At 38.3% G+C, this 17,839-nt stretch overlaps 1 protein-coding gene across 1 annotated transcript in view; it reads left to right on the forward strand.

Moving 5' to 3' along the window:
• The first annotated feature begins 655 nt into the window (after window positions 1-655).
• The window catches only part of SLC25A36 (solute carrier family 25 member 36), a 53,111-nt gene continuing 35,927 nt past the window's right edge, over window positions 656-17,839 (forward strand). Inside the window, exon 1 of the mRNA XM_077130264.1 lies at window positions 656-877. Within this exon, the coding sequence (XP_076986379.1) occupies window positions 837-877 (41 nt within the window). The 5' untranslated portion in view covers window positions 656-836. The remainder of the gene's footprint in view (window positions 878-17,839) is intronic.

Here is a 17,839-nt window from a genome sequence, read left to right on the forward strand (position 1 = left end):
CAGGATTAAAGAATATGGCTTTTCTGAGCTGCACAACAATTTCAAACTGGCACTGTAAATAAATCCTATTCCTTTTAAAACAGTGCTTTAATCCAATTTGCCTCTTTTATTGACTGCGTCTTGGAGACGCAGTCTCCACACTCATATACCTCGCCTTGCCACGACTACATAATATTCTCTAGCAGGAGTGTTCCATGATTTTTTCCTTTCCCCTACTGGTCCCAATTTTCCACTAGACCAAGCTTTGGTGCCGGGAGCACCCTGGCACAAGCCTTTCCATACATAGTGAGAGTGTTACTGAGAAGCAGACACTAGGAAAAAGAAATCGGGGTCATACATCCAATTTTACAAAGGTGAATCAGAGACTACGCGAGCTCTTCGCGCCAGCGCCGCCTGCGAACCCGGAACACGGTCCCGGGCCGGAGGGCGCGCGGTGGTGCCGGGAAACCCCGACTTACTACCCTCGGGGCACGCGCTGTGGCCCCGCCCCACGACCCCTTTCATTGAGAAAGCCCTAGCGATCACGTGAAAAGGGCATGTCGGTCGCATGACGTCACCGCACTGCAGACCAATGGGAGCCTCTGTTTATGTGAGGGGGCGTCATCCACCGGGCACGTACCCCCAGCGTCCCGCCCCCGCCGCGCCGCACCGCCCCCGGGCTCTGGGGCCGAGCGCCCGGCTGGAGGCGCGGGGAGGAGCTGGCGCGCTGCTTCGTGCGGCCGCTGCTCTGCTCGCCCTCCTCGCCCTCCTCGCCCTCCTCTCCGTGCAGGGCTGCTGTGCGTCTCCAGTCCCGGACCAGGCTGCGGGCCGCGGCGGGCGGACATGCGCGAGAGAGAATGAGCCAGGGGGACACGCTGGTGCATCTGTTCGCCGGGGGGTACGCTGCGCGGGGCGGGCCGGGGCTGAGGGGAGGGCGGGGGCCCGTCTGGACAAGGCCCGAGCCCGGGGTTCGGGGGCTGAAGAGGGGACGGGTGCGGGCCGCGGGCCTGAGGAGCCAGGGCGGAGGCGGGGCGGGCGTCTGGGCCCGGCCTGTGGGGCCTCAGCGAGGGGCACGGCCTCAGCGAGGGGCACAGCCCCGGGCCTCGCGTAGGCGGCCTCGCCCGGGAGCGGGCGGGAGGGAGGGGCGGAGGCCGCAGACAAAATGGGCGCCGGGGCGTCGTGCGGCCTCCCCGGTGCGCTCACCGTCCTCCTCGCGCCCGGGCGGCTGAGCCCCGAGCCTGGGCCCGGCCCGGTGTCCCGAGGGCTGAGGCGGCCGCGCGAGGCCCGAGGCGCTCCCCTGCGCCGGCCTCCGGGTCGCGGGACGCGGTGCGGAGCCGCGGGGACCGTGGGCTCGGGTTCTTCTCCGTCCGTCCGCGGCGCCCGCCTGCTTGAAGGAGGACGTGGGGCCAGAGTGTTGGAAGGGAGTTCCTGTGCGTGCGCGGCCGGGACAGCCTCAGCCTTTCCCTCTCGGAACTGCCACAGCTGTCTGAGTGCTGCAGCTGTGTTGCTGAGCCCGGCAGTCTGCCCTTTAGATTTGTTCCTTCCACATTACATTGGAGGTCGTAGCTCTTTTAAGTTGAAGGGTTCCTTCTTGTCTGTAGGATTACAAAGAGTTTCATCAAAAATGGCTACGGTGAATTATTACGCTGAGGCTCTTTTCCTGCTTTAATCAGGCACGTTCATTCAACGTTTAGTGTGCATGTATTAATGCCATTTAGGGGCCAACCGAGGTTCTGGCGTAAAAATATTTTCCTTTTAATCCGTGAGACTCAGTTTAGGCGGTTTGCTTTCCGTATTTCTGAGATGTTTGTCAGTGATTTTGGCAGATTAAATGTTTTTTTTTAAACCAGATTATGTAGATGGGTTTATGGTAAAGACTTTTATAAAGCAAAGATGTCATGCAAATAATTGGATTACCTCGCATTGGTAGATCACATGGAAAGACCTGAGAATTAGGAGACCACAGATCTAGCTCTGGCCACTATTTTCTTTTTTTTTTTCCCCCTTGTTTTCTTGCCATTTTGTTTTCGTTTTTGTTATTTTGGGCCACTATTTTAATTTGAATGAGAAATGGGCAGAACCCTTTGGTTTTAATTGCTTCATCTAACACCCTTCTCTGACTCCTAACGTTCTGTTTCTCTGCGTTCAAAATTCATGTGTCAAGTTTTGTTAGAACAAGGTACACTTACCTTTGAAATAAATATTAACTTGATTGCACAAATTTACCATTTTGAATTAGGAACATCAGTGACTTTGTTATTATTAATACATGGTAAGACCGTTCTGGTTAACATCTTAAGAACAGTAATGGAGGGTTTTTACAGCATTAGAGACAAAAAAAAAAACAAAACAAAAACCTAGCATGTGCAAAGTTAAGGTATTAAATGAGGTACTAGTATAGTACCTTTATACCAGTGTGTAAATGAAGTACACAAAATAGGTGCTCAGCCTTGTAAATTCCCTTCCTTTGCATCTTGTCTTGAGTCTACATCTATATGTAGTTGCCTTAGTCATTTCACTAACACCTGCCTTTATTTTTCTGTGAACGTTTTTATTGACTTTTAAAATTGCTAAAGTAATTTTGCATGATTTTTAGTTTTTATAACAAAAGGTGTATTGAATATTTCCATTTCAGTATATACAGTTCTGCCTGGTTTTTTCTTTTTGTGTTTCTTAACTAAACTTGAAAATATATTTACGTTTGGCTATTACAGCTTTCATATGCCCTTTGCCTAGATTAACCCATTGTTATTATTTTGCTACATTTGCTTTATTTCACCCTTTCTCACTGTTCTGTAGTATGGTTACATCAGAATTTCTTAACTATTCAGGGACATTTAAGTTGTTTACTTTTTTTTTTCAATTAACAAATGTTTCATTAAATATCATAGTTTACACTTTTTGTGGGGGGAAGGCCTTCTGGTATGTGTTGAAGATGAAGACTAGCTTTTTCACGGAGTGAGAAAGAAACCCGGGTATGGGTTAAAATCCAATGTGACAAAATCAGACTTATTTTTTTTTTTTACTTAAGCATATTTTAAAGAACTTGTGGTTTACAGAACGATCATGCATAGAATATAGGATTCCCATTACCACCTCATTAACACCTTACATTGGTGTGAAACATTTGTTACAATTGAAAGCACATTTTATAATTGTACTATTTTTTTTTTCACGATCACGCAGTCACATTGTGAAAGCTATATCATTATACAATCATCATCAAGAAACATGGCTACTGGAACACAGCTCTACATTCTCAGGCAGTTCCCTCCAGCCTCTCCATTACATCTTGGTTAACAAGGTGATATCTACTTAATGCGTTAAGAATAACCTCCAGGTAACCTCTGGACTCGTTTGGAATCTCTCAGCCATTGATACTTTGTCTCATTTCACTCTTCTCCCTTTTGGTCCAGAAGGATTTCTCAATCCCTTGATGCTAGGTCTCAGCTCATTCTAGAGTTTTTCTCAATCCCTTGATGCTGAATTTCAGCTCATTCTGGGATTTCTGTCCCACGTTGCCAGGAAGATCCACACCCCTGGAAGTCACGTCCCACGTAGACAGGGGGAGGGCAGTGAGTTTGCTTGTTGTGTTGGCTGGAGAGAGAGGCCACATCTGAGCAACAAAAGAGGTTCTCTTGGGGGTGACTCTTAGGCCTAATTTTAAGTAGGCTTGACCTATCCCCTGTGAGATTAAGTTTCATATGAACAAACCCCAAGACTGGGGGCTCAGCCTATAGCTTTGGTTGCCCACACTGCTTGTGAGAATATCAAGAATTCAATTTGGGAAAGTTGAGTTTTCCCGCGTTCTCATCATTCTATAATTGTACTATTAACTGTAGTCCATGGTCTAACAAAGCCACCTTTCATTTTTTAGAGAAATTTTAGAAATAGGAAGGAGAGTAGAGTTCTAGTTTAGTCCCTTCAAAATAAGGAAAAATACTGAGGTGCAAAAGGTCAAACAGCTTTTCATACATGTAAAATGAGGCATAAGTAGTCTCTAAAGAATCTTTGAGTTCTGTATCATATAAATATGTAGAATATTCTGAAACCTACAATATGCTAAGCATTATGGAGAAAATGTAGATTGTGTTAATGTTGTTCTATATTAATTGAAGATGTCTTAATTCTTTATACTTCCAAGTTGTTTATTTAGACAGTTGTTTTTAGAATGTTCTTCAGAGAAAATGAGATTTTGATTGTTTTTCCTGATTGAATTATGTGAGCTAGTAAAGGTTATAATAACTACATGGGGAAAGGAGCAAGATCTTTTTGTGCCTAGGCATACACAGATTATTTGAATTGAGTTTGAAAGCTCTTAATGTATTTTAAAATAACCAAGTGTAATCTTTCACAGTGGCATTTAATATGGGCAAAGATTGTCTGAATATGGAGTCTTTGGGTTGTAAACATTTTCTTCACGATGTTTATCACGGTATACATTCAAGTATGTGTCAGGATCTCAGAAAGATTTCTCATCGCTTAATAACTATATAACTATATTATTAAAACAGGGACATTTGAAACAGAGTGTCGTTGGACCTTGGGTCTGGGAGATACATGCACATCCATAACTCTTGCTTTCTCCAGCACACCCTTTGGTCTCATTATGCTTTTGCCAGAGTTAATATTTAGAGTTTGTAAGATAATTGGTTAGGTTAATTGGGTCACAGTAGCTTGAAAAAAGTTTGTAAATTTGACCTAATTTCAGCTATGCCTCTAAACATTTTTGGTCTGTATATGAAGAGATAAGCGATATGAAATGCATTTTTAAATACTTGAACAGAAGTCTAATTATACCTTCTTCATATGTCCACCAAGAAGCAGTTCACTTCTTCCTATTTGAAAGAGAGATTTTCTAAAATGAGAGGAATAAACCTCCAGACTTTTTAAAGTGAATGAAATGTTTCTATTTTGCTCCTATGATAATGAGAGTAATATCACAGGTTATCTAAGGAATTGTTTAAGTTATTTTGGTATCCTAGAATTCTATCATTTTTTTTATTCAGTGAGAAACTCCCCCTTGGTACCAGATATGTTGATTCTACAGAAGTGTTGTAATAATGATTTTTGTTAAATTATTTTGTTTGTTTCTTTGTAAGATCTTGGCAGAAGTAGAATACTTAAAATGTAAATAATGTGGTTTACTTTCACTTTGTGATATCTGTATGTTTTCATTTCCTGAATTTTCACCACTTCTCTCTCCTTTTCCTCCTTTTTTCCTTTCCTTCTACAAATGTGTTCTTTCAATCTCACAAATAGATTGCAAGTTTAAGGAAAGCTGCTTATTCTGATGTAGAATATTGTAGAATAGTAATGTGGGTCAGGGATCCCTGGGAGTTTCTGAGACTCTTTCAGGAGTCTGAGAGATTTAAACTGTTTTCATAAAAATTTTAAGACAGTATTTGTCTTTTAAATTGTGTTGAGATTTGCACTGAGAATGCGAAAGCATGAATCAGGAAGAGTGTGATGTTCTGGAAGCCAAATCAAGTGTCTAGGAAGGAGTAATTAGCTGTCAAATGATACTTTGAATTAAACAATTAGATACGGTCTTACCAGCTGTTAATTATTGAATTTAACAATTGGAAGTGGATTTGTTTAGCAGTTTCCATGGGATGGGGGTCTGGTAGAGGGGAGAAGTAACCCTGAGTGGAGTGGGAGAGAAATTAGAGACAGCAAGTATAGATTTGAGATTTGCTGCTGAGGAGAGCAAAGAAACATAGTAGTAGTTTATGGGGGAAATTGCCTTTTCTAAACTAACCATATACTCACAGCGTCTTTTATTTCTAAAGTGATTTTAAGTCCTCCAACCACCTTGCTGTTTTTCCTTTTCTAATAAAATTAAAGCAAAGAGTATAGCTGCATCTTGGGGCGTACTATTTATCGATCTGTAATACTCCTTCTGTGATATTTATAAATCTGAAGAATTAAAGAATGGTTACCTAAGTTATTTGCTAATATTTTCTGTTTTTATTCAGTGTTAGTAGTCTTTTGTATTTGCTTTACCATTCAGAATAAGAATAGCTTGTTAATGTTTTTTGCATCAGAAACATTATTCATACCTTAAAAAAACTATGATTTTTAACATCTCTTTAATATCTCTCTGACACTTCATAAATTAATGTAAAGTGTATCTAGTAATACCATTTCAAGAACTTTTATAGTTTCTTGTCCAAAAACTAAATCTTCAGAGGAAATACTTATTTAAATATACAGTTTTTTATAAGACTTCCTAAATTATTTTATAGAATTTCAGAAACAGGCTTACATGTTTTAAGATTGAAAAAAAATCATTGAATTTGGTTAACTTTTAATGAAATCTCTTTAGTGTTACTTCTTCATTTGACTAATGCGGTGGTCAGTTCATTACCTTCAGGCATAAGACAAAGTATTTCAACCTACTCATTTTGCTTTACAAAGCTAAATGCTGCGGTTATTTGACAAAATAGTTTTATGTTAAAGTTAACAAAATATATTTCTAAGGTGTTTATTTTATATGTGTGAGTGTGTGTATGTATGTACACACACCCAATATTGGGGACCCAATCAGAAAAGATACTGTCCACTTCTAAATTGCCTTGCCTGTTATAAACAAATTTCCTGGGTCATACATGCCCAGAAGGTTAAAATCAAGGGCATATATTTAACAATCACAGTGTTCTGTCTTGGAATCCTGGTGCCCTTTCTTTTCCATGACCAACTCTTTCCCTAGCAGGATCCTGGGATGCCTTGCATTCACTTGGGTCTGGCTAGGAGGGGAACTGTATCTAGCGGCTCAGCTGCTTAGAGTTATCAAGCTGATGGGAAATTTATGTCTGTACATTTGACCTAGGGATTTGTGACTCTTTGCATCATGGCTGCAATTGATCTGGTTGCTGCTCATATTTACTTCAGTGAACAATTTCCCTCTCCCCTTTCCCACACCCCCATGCCCAACTTCTGATTTCTGTTACATTATAATTTAGGTGAGAGAATACTTTAAGGCCCCCAGCAGAGGCCCTAGTCTTTCTTATAAGACCTGTTTGTGCAAAGGTTTTTTTGTGCTTTTTTTTTTTAACCATTCTTTTGGTTACACTGCCTTGCTTTAAAAAAATCCTATTCTATGTAGTTTTTAGTAAAGCTACTGAGGGTTCATAAGGCCCTTAAGTAGCTGGAACTCCTGGCATGGCAGAATTCTTAGCCTTATCATGTACAATAAGAAATAAGGAGAAGCAACTGAAAAGTTCTTAGACAGTTACACTTACAACTGTTTGGGTTTTGCTAGTATCTGCAGTATTACAAGAGGCTAAAAATTGAAAATATGTCTATATTTCAGTAATTACCTAAAATGACTTGACTTAGTTATTGTACAGTTTGGCAAGTATCATGAAAATAGAATAGTTTTCAATGACTATTAAAGTTGTTTAGTGGTAATCATCTTAAACAATTCTTTATTATTCTGTAAAATCAATGCATATGATTATTTGACTCTTATCAGCCACCCTTGTCTTTGTCATATCTTTAAAGTGTGTGACATTTGCCATACAATTTTAAAATAAGCACTGATCCAGATAGTTTCACTAAAAACATAATAGTTGAGGGGGGTGCAAGGGTAGGTAGTTCAGTAGTAGAATTCTCATCTGCCATGTGAGAGAACCAGGTTTGTTTCCTGGTCCATCCATTTCCTAAAAAACAAACAAGCAAAACAAACAAAAACCAACCAAACAAAGATTCAACAAATGGTGCTGCAATAATAGGATACTCACATGGAAAAATAATGAAATGTGACCCTGCCATACAGCAAAAAACACCCCAAAAAAACAAAACAGCCGTAATAGTTGAGCTGCTCTAACGTGTACATACCAAGGGCATGGTGATAGTTAACAATTTTATTAGATTCAGGACCTAAAACTGTCCTTTCTGGGTGTTTGATGTTAGAGAGAAATGAACTTGTGGGTTCTTCTGCTAGAAAATGTGGTGATTTTCTCAGAATTCTTCGCCAGCCAAAAAAAGCATATAGGACAAATGAATAAGTGACTTTTTTATAGAAATAATTTTCAAATCATAACTTAAAAAAATTTTTTTTATTCTGGTAACATGTACATAGCAAAATTTTTATTTTAACCACTTATAAGTGTACATTTCAGTGGTGCTAATTATATTCACTACCATCATCGCCATATATTACAAAACGTTTCCATCACCCTGAACAGAAGCTCTGTTGTACCAGTTAAGCATTTACTCCCCATGTAGCATCCAACTTAGGAATTTATTAGCAAATTACATTGGCTACACTTTATATCTGATCTTAACTCATTGGCCACAAAGAAAAACAGGACCTGCTAGAAGGTGTTTTAGTTTGTAAAAGCTGCTGGAATGCAACATGCCAGAAATGGAATGGCTTTCTAAAAGGGGGAATTTATTAAGTTGAAAATTTATAGTTCTAAGGCTCTGAAAATGTCTGAATTAAGGCAAGGCTATAAAAATGCCCAAACTAAGGCATCCAGGAAAAGATTCCTTGGCTTAAGAAGGCCAGTGACCATGGTCTCTTCTCTCCAGTTTTATATTGCAAACCATAAGGACATTGTCAAGCTTCTGCCTTGGAATGAGCAACCCAGAGCATCTGGGGCTGGCTAAGAATGGAACCAATACCACTAAGTTTCAGAACTTTCCTTAGAACTTGGGCAAAATGTTGTGGTAACCCTTAGGTGCTTTTGGTATGTCTTGAGATACAGACTTTTAAATAGCAACTACATATGTATAAAATGATTCCCGTTTCTTCCAGGTTTTTTTTTTTTTTTTAATGAAAATAAAATATTTGATTTTCTCTAAAATGGTTTCACTGTGCAACTGAAACACTGAAAAAAAAATAGTCAGTGACGTTCACGTTTCCTCTGTCAGCTGGAAAGGCACATGGTGTCTGCTAGCTTTCTCTCCAGGCCTCTTCAGCAGCTTCCCTGGGGGCGTCTTCTTTATGCATCACCACAGGTCTGGGTCTATGGGCTCTGTCTGCTCTGTATACTCAGTGGATTCTGTTGGCTCTAAAGCTTTTTCGAAAATGGTTTCCTCTTAAAGTAACCCCACCTTGAGTGGGTGGAAACACATCTCCATGGAAACCATCTAATCAAAAGAGCCCAGCCAGCAATATTGAATGAGGATTAAAGAACTTGGCTTTTCTAGGGTACACAACAGATTCAGACCAGCCCAGTGTATTAGACTGATCACTCATTCGAGTGGCTGGAGGAGAATGAGTCAAAAGGTGAATTGTAGGAGGTGAAGTCAGAGGGGTCAGAGGAGAGCAGGTTGTGTAGGTCTTGTAGGCCATGGTTAGGACTTTGGCTTTTATCCTGAGTAACATAGGAAGTCCTTGGAAAGTTTTGAGCAGAGGAGTGACTTGATGTAATTTATGATTTAACAGAATAGCTCTGGCTTCTGTATTGAAAATAGATTAGAGCAGGGATACAGATTTGGAGGTTATTGCAGAATGACCTAGGCAAGATATTTTAATGGTGGCTTGGTCCACGCACATCGCAGCTTAGTTTTTTCATACAATTTCGTGGGGTTCCATTGGATCCTGCAAATATGAACAATATACCCTCAGAATTCAGAAATCCTGCCTTTTATTAAAGTACTTATTGCTGTGATATTGGTGAAAATTATTTTGAAATTCAAAAAATATATGGTGAAAAAATAAAAATGCGAAAAGTCAACAAAATCAGTATTCCTCAGCTCCCTTCCCCCACTTCTAATTCCTACTAAGAACTTCATGTATATACTGGTCATGGCTGAGCTAAGTTGCAAATTATGTTGACTTTTTTGTCTTGAATAACTTATTTTTCTCCTGAAGTTAAGGAGTACTTTACTTTTGAATATTTATTTTCATATGGCCAAATTTTTAGTCTATACCTTGGGCATCCTACCTTTCTTGTACAGAATGTGGGTCCTTCTGTTTTCAATCCTTTGTCTTACCTCTGAGGAATTCTTCATGGCAAAACAGTTTGCTTTTCTTTAGTATTTCCCTTTGCAAACCTTTCTTCCTCATTTATCAGTTTGGTCACCCCTTCCCTTTACTTTATTGGTTGAAATTGTGTGTCTTATGACTTCTTTTCTTGTTCTCTCTGATCTTGTAGCATTTTCCTTTAAACAGTGAGATTTTTTTTTTAATGTTAGCAATTTATTTTAAATTATTCATGATAAATTCCTGTGCTTATATTCAGAAACAGGAACTTTTGGGACTTAAAAGTACAAAAATTAAGAAAAGTATATTAACCTTAGTATAGATTATACTTTACATGTATAGTACTTGATTTTTCATATGACAGTTGATTTTTTTTTCCAATTTTATTGAAGTATATTCACATACCACAAGCCATCTGGGGTATACAATCACTGGCTCACAGTATCATTACAATGTTGTGCATATATCCCCATAATTGATTTTAGAACATTTCATTACTCCAGAACAGAAATGAGAGTAAAAAAATAAAATCCAAATCCTCCCATACTCCCTTATCCCCCCATTGTTGACCCATAGTATTGGTATAGTACATTTGTCAGTGTCGGTGAAAGGGTATGAAACTATTACTTAGTGAGGTTTTTTACACGGAGAGGAGATAAATCTAATGTAGTTGATCCTAACTGTTCTAGTTTGCTAGCTGCCGGAATGCAATATACCAGAAACAGAATGGCTTTTAACAAGGGGAATTTAATGAGTTGCTAGTTTACAGTTCTAAGGCCGAGAATTAAAACAAGTCTATAGAAAAGTCCAATCAAAGGCATCTAGGGAAAGATACCTTGGTTCAAGAAGGCCGATGAAGTTCAGGGTTTCTCTCTCATCTGGAAAGGCACATGGCAAACACAGTCAGGGCTTCTCTCTCAGCTGGAAGGGCACATGGCAAATATGGCATCATCTGCTAGCTTACTCTCCTGGCTTCTGGTTTCATGAAGCTCCCCGGGAGGCATTTTCCTTTTCATCTCCAATGGACTCTCCACTTCGTGGTGCTGCAGCATTCTCTGCTCTCTCTGAGTCTCTCTCTCCAAAATGTTTCCTCTTTTATAGGACTCCAGTAAACCAATCAAGACCCACTCAAATGGGTGGAGACATGTCATCCCCTAATCCAGTTAAACAACCATTCTTGACTAAATCACATCAACCAGGGAGATGATCTCATTACAGTTTCAAATATACAGTATTGAATAGGGATTATTCTACCTTTATGAAATGGGATTTATATTAAAACATGGCTTTTCTTAGGGGGCATATATCCTTTCAAACCAGCACACTAACTTAATAAGTAGAGATTTTAAATATTTCTCAACAGCAATAGTTTTACCTCGTCAATGTGTGCATAATAATTACTTTAAATTTACTTAAGGTAAAAGTAACATGAGTGACTAGGGATGTCTGGATAGGAATCATGGCCTTGTATGCTAACTCTGCTTTTTATTTGTCAAAGGAACTTCATTGCGAGGCTGTGCGCGGACAGGTGATACCTAAGGTGGTGGCAACACTGAGCAGAGGAGGGATTCAGTTTATATAGGATGGAAAGGGACGTGGTGGATTTTCATTGTCTAGCTTGGGAATAGGAAGTTGACAGGTTTCCACTGATTAGTTTTGGAAGCAGGGAACTAAGTTGGGAGTTGGCAGCTTTTCATTGGTGAGGTTTAAAATTTTTTTTTTTTAATCTTTTTATGTTTTTTATTTTTTTACATGGGCAGGCACCGGAAATCGAACCCGGGTCCTCCTGTGGCCCGTCCGAGATTTAAAATTTAAACACCATAGTCATGCAGGGATGCAACTGCTGTAGGACGAATATTGGGTAAGGGGAGCTTGTCACAAGATTACAGCTGCTGTAGGGCGAGAGGGTGTTGGCTGGGGTGGGCTCGGAGGGTTAACTGGAAATCATGGGTGAGGGAAGCTTCTTGGAATATTTGTTAGGTGTTGGTCATGTCATGCAGGAAAGGATTCTGCATAACATTCCAGCCTTTTCCTTTTAGTTTTCTTGAGGCTGAAGGGCAAAGGTCTGTTATTTGTATCTGTTTCTGGCTGGTGGGGGGCCATAGAGCTGTCCCTACATTTCATCACAGGGCAGTAGCTGGTACTGATGTTTTTAATAGCATGTTGCCTGCAAACTGATTTGTCATCATTTGTACAGTTCTGTGAAAGAGAGAGGGCCCAAAAATGAGGAGGGATATCTGGGCAATAACTATGCTTCCAGGTTGAAAAAGGGTGTTATTAAGGGGCAAAGGGATGAAACAATGAAACCAGTTGTTATTCTTGGAGAGTCCGGCACATCTGGGTTTCAGAGCTTTTTGGCATTAGAACAATCTGGAGGTTTTGAGTCTCTGAAAAACCTAATAAGTAAAATTTTATAGAGCACGTGATATCTTTCAGGGTTCCCAGGAATACTTTTGGTTGGGGTTTGCCATATTGTGGCAGTTTGCAATATCTGGCTGAAACTTGCATAAGAGTAACCTCCAGGATGACCTCTTGACACAATTTGAAATCTCTTAGCGATTTAAACTCTATTTCTTTTCCCCGTTTTGGTCAGTTAATCCACAATGCCAGGCCAGTTATATCCCACAATGCCAGTTCCAGGCTTACACCCCTGGAGATCATATCCCATGTTGGGGAAGCTCAGAGATTGGCTTAGAGAGAACACATTTGAGCAACAGCAGAGGTTTTCTGGAGATGACTCTTAGGCTCTAATTATAAGTAGATTCAGTTTGTTATTACAGAAATAGGTTTCATAAGGGCAAGCCTAAAAATTGAGGTGTTGACTTATTAAATTGGGAGTCCCTCTTGCATAAGAAAATGTCAGGAATTTCCCAGATGGGGAAGTTTAGTAGTTCTATTTTTTCCAGTTCCTCAAGGGACTTTGCAAATGCTTTTTCATTTTCTGCCCAAAATACTCTGAAATGCATCACTGCATAAACATGAAATTGTACAGAATATTAAGATTTTATTTTTTATTCCAGGTTGTGTAACGATAAAGCCAAATTAGGTTGTTTAAATTAGGTTATATATCACTAAAGCTGAATTAGGTTGCTTAAATTAACTGACTAGACATTAAATTCGACAGTGTGCTATAGGAAACTTAGATTTTGGAGAAAATATTTTTCTTTTTATCTCACACAAAAGTTAAAGCTCTAAAATACAGACAGTATTATTCTTCACCTTATATATTGATTTATACCTTAGTTTTAACCAGGTCAGTTTCATACACAGAATAAAGAATTTTAAAATTTAAAGATAACAGTTAAAGCTTACAATCTAAGCTTTAATTTTTATGAGCACTTCTAAATGAAGCTACTTTTAAAGAAACAAAAAATTAGACAGCTTTTATATTAACAAACCATAGCAGAGCTTTTGTTCTGTTTCACTTTTACACATTTGCAGTTATGTTAATTACTAGATAAAATGAGATATATATATTTGTCCTGCCTTTCTTTTTAAAGTTTTTTTTGTTACAGATGGAGCTCTGACTTACAGCTGACTACATATCTTTTTAGGGAATTATTAGAGCAAAGCAGTACAACTGCTAATTTGGCTGTTTCTGTGATCTCTGTAGCTTTTTATGAATAATTAAAACTATGACTAAACACCATACCGTTGCTGAACATCATACAGATCAGTATTAGGATATAACATGGATAGTGAGAAGACTCAAATTTTTAGGAATTTTATACAATTTCCAAATATATGAATAATATTATTTTAACCTGTATAAATTTACCAGCAGCAACAGGATTGAAAATATTTTTAACCACTGTAATGCTTCCCAAACATTTCCTATGCAATAGGTTAAATTATTTTAGCATCTTACTTATAAAAGAACAAATTATTTGTAACAGTTTTTTCCTGAATAGTGAGAAGACTTGTCTTCGGAAATAAAGGATGAGAAGGCTAAAGATATTAACATGGATAGGATTCTGATGTAAAATCTTTGTTTCTAAAATCCGAGTACTCAGATGATTAAGAAAAAACTTTTTAAAAACTTTAAGTACAGGCTAACAATCCATGTTATTTTAACAAGGAGAGAGACTAAATTTTAGTTTTATATGAATACCCAGCTTGACACAAAAGCTTCTTTTTTGAAATATATAATAAACAGACTTAAAATTTTGGTCATCACTATGACAGAATTCATTTTCATAAATTCCTTTTTTTACAACTCTTACATTCATTTAGAGCTTATAGTCAGTAATGACTATAACAAACGAAATCCATTTTGATAAACTTTCCATCACCATCCATATCACCTATAATTTTTATTTATCCAGACTGCACATAATTAGAAATAAAATTGATACTAAATTCACAAAGCTTTTGAACCTGCATACTTCCTTCCAATAACAGTATTCATGAAGAGGAAAAGAGACAGATATACTACGAAATATAGAAGAAGGAAGAAATTTATGCTTCTGTTAGGCACACAGCCTTGCATTATGTGCTTTATATTCAAAACACATAAATGATTACATTATAATATGCCTAAAATCTCGGTCCAATTCAGTATTGCCTTAGGCTAGCTTAGTTTATAAGTAAGCTTGTATAAATTTAGGGAGAACACATGCAAGCAGAATAAAATCACATTTGTTTAATTCAAAATTTACCATAAATTTATCATAGGTTGAAAAAATGTTTTTTTCATAATATAATTGCAAACAATTTAAAAAGTACATTGACTAAGTTCTGGAGAATACAATGATCTAATTATTATAGTTAGCATTGCAAAGCTTTTTTTTGGAAAACAATGAGCAAGCATAGCTTATTCTGTAGCACTTTTTATGCTTATTTCTAATCTCCAGACGCAGTTAAAAAGATACTCTAAACCATACCTCACCGTATTTTTCTGGACCTAGCCCACCCTCTTCCCCTAACTGCTTTAGGTGGTTAGGCCTTGGGTCAGGGATAGGTTGGACAGAAAGAGATAAGGCTCCTTGAGCTTTGATTTGAAAGTTTTAGATGAAGGCCATGGAATTTTGGGAGTTCTTAAGCCCTTCCTTAATTATTTCCAATTATTAGATTTATTTTACTATGGCCAAGGACCATTGGAAAAGGTCTTAGCTTTTTCCAGAGGCAGCCCTTTTCTCCTACCTTAGGGAAATTCCAGGGGTAGTTTTTCTAAGTCCAGGTTTGTTTACAGTAATTACAAAATTAAGGTTTCTGAATCTTGCCTTTCAGAAGTTGTGTTTTTCTTTTTTTAGAAGTACTAATTTATTTATTTATATAAAACATCTAATTATTTATAAGCAGTTTAAATAGAGCTTTTTAAGATTTGTTTAATTAACTCTGTATTACCATCCAAAGGAATGAGAATATACATTGGACAGATAGACAGACACAAATAGAAACTTAAACAAGAAACAGAAACACAGAAATACTTCTGAGAGGGACAAATATAGGATTGAATATATTATCTCATCCCGATTCTACCTTTTTGAAGAACAATTTCAATTGTTAATATCTTTAATTTTAACTAATCGTAGTATTTTCATTTTAAGTCATTTTGAAGCAAGCCAGATTATGTTACAGAAATAAATCCTTTGTTCTATCTAGACTCATAACTAAAATCTTTCTGATTTTCAATACAGCCTAAAGGTTCCCTTTTTAAAGAATTTCTGTAATCAGTAACCATTTAGGAACATTTGCCCAATACAGGTGCAGGAACGTATTAACTCAAATAGACATTTAACACTTAGTATTTAAATAACACATCAAGTAATAACTAGACCGAACACACCAACTAACAGGCATTAAACGCTTAGCTTTTGCTTGGAGAGGTCTTAGGACACAGTAAGGTACTGGAATTCTTTAATGAATCAGGTAGGATCAGTTAGGAATGAACCTAGATGCTGTTCAACTTGAGATAGATTGGAAAGGGAAAAGGAAACATGGCAGTGGTTTAGGCTCAGCTAGGAGGGATTATGTAGGGAGGAGGAGGAAAAGGAGGAGGGGAAGGGTCAGAGTCAGAGGAGTGCTGAGATTCTGCAGTGGAATCTGAAGATGGGAAGGGTTGTTTTTCTGGCTGTGCCACAGCAGCTGCAGCTTGGCTGAGAGGGGCTGCATGGTGCGGGGCAGAGCTAAGGAGAAGGTCTTCAACAGAACCAAAGGAAGGGTTGGGTGGTGGAGAGAGCACTGGGTTCAGAACTAGATTGTTTTTGAAGGGGGGAATGGAGAAGAAGGATTTGATGAGTGGGACAAGTTTGGCAGAGAGAGGGAGGGGTGCCTGCGCAAGCCAAAGGAGTCTGGTTATATGGTACTTCATTCCGCTTGCTGAGATGCTGACAGTAATTGTCAAGGTCTGAAAGAATTTGTGGGTCAAGGGTTACGTTTTCTGGCCAAACTCACCTGTTTTTTAATTTGTACTCTGGCAGGAGGTAAAATTAATCTCTAGGTCTTAAAATTAGCAGTTCCATGATAGTGGGTAGGGTACTGAGAAAATCACGCCCTTAGACAACTTAGAAACTACCAAGAAGGTGTCCGTTCTTGAGAGTTTTAAGCCCTAGTGAGTATGTGGAGGAATGGATGGAGGTGTCCCTCTGTTTCACTCGCTCATAGGGCCCCAGACCCAGCAGAGGCAGCTGTCTTGTAGTAGCACTAGGATTTTCAAACATGTCCCAGATAGCAGAGAAAGAGAGTGCCGGACGGGAAAGAAGAGAGTGTTTTTCCTTACCCTGAGATGATTCACCGGTGTTGGTGCTGAAGTCAGGCCAGTGGGTTCCGTCCTCTCCTATGGAGGTTTCATTTCCATTCCCTGTTCTGGGTTTCAGCACCAAAATGATAGGTTTTTGACTGGGATGGAGGAGTACAGACCAAAACTCAATCAAGGGAGCTTTATTGCAAGGCTGTCGCAGACAGGTTGATGCTTAAGATGGTGACAGCCTCTTTCTTTTTTTTTTTTTTTTAATTTTAATTATAGAAGTGATTCATGTCCCTTGAGAAAACAAAAAAATACATTTTTTTAGATTTTACAGGATACAAAACAAATGTATATGTGTAGTTTTGAACAAGTTTTGAACTTGTTTGGGTTTATGTTCAAATTTGAAAGTGATGACATAAAACCACTAAAAAAAAAATTAGACGAATTCAAATTAAAAACAAATGTGACTTGCTGTAAATAAATCATTGCTTGTAATGTGAATATGGTATAGACAGCTGTCCAGAATCTTTGGATTTCTACATTGTGGACACTACAGCATACAACTGTGATAGCTCGCTTCTCTTACTACTTGACCCCAACAGTTAACATAGTCACTTCTGTCATTTCTGATAAGATTTTCCTTGTGGCCTAATATCTAACCAGGTTTTAAGACTGTTTCATGGTTGTTTAAAACTGTTATCTACTCTTTGCTTATTGAATATAGCAGTCTGTCTTAGATCTTAATTTTGTTTCAAATCTTCTGTAACCCTGTTATGTTCCTCTAATTGATGTATTGACTTCAACGGTATAATCATGGTTTTGACATTTTCTCTTATTTTGCATTAAAGTTTTTTATTTCCTGTTTAAAGCTGTAAGTGGAAATTTTTAAAATACCAAGTTTATAATGATGAAATGTTTCACATAAAATACTTGTATTCTGCCCCATTTGTGAATTCATATTCTAGCAAAATGTGAACTCATTTTCACATTTTTAAAAATATTTTTATTGAGATATTTTCATGTACCATACAGTCCATCCAAAACATACAGTTAGTGGCTCACGGTATGATCACATAGTTGTGTATTCATTCCTTTGATCATTTTTAAAACAGTTGCATCATTCGAGAAAAAGAAATAAAAAGAAAAACCCCATATGTCCCCTACCCCTTAGCAACCTCCCTTTTATTGACCACTAGTATTGCAATCTACCTAATTTTATCCCTTATCTCCACCCC

The sequence above is a fragment of the Tamandua tetradactyla genome, chromosome 15 (assembly GCF_023851605.1).
Source record: "Tamandua tetradactyla isolate mTamTet1 chromosome 15, mTamTet1.pri, whole genome shotgun sequence".
Classification (NCBI taxonomy): Eukaryota; Metazoa; Chordata; class Mammalia; order Pilosa; family Myrmecophagidae; genus Tamandua; species Tamandua tetradactyla.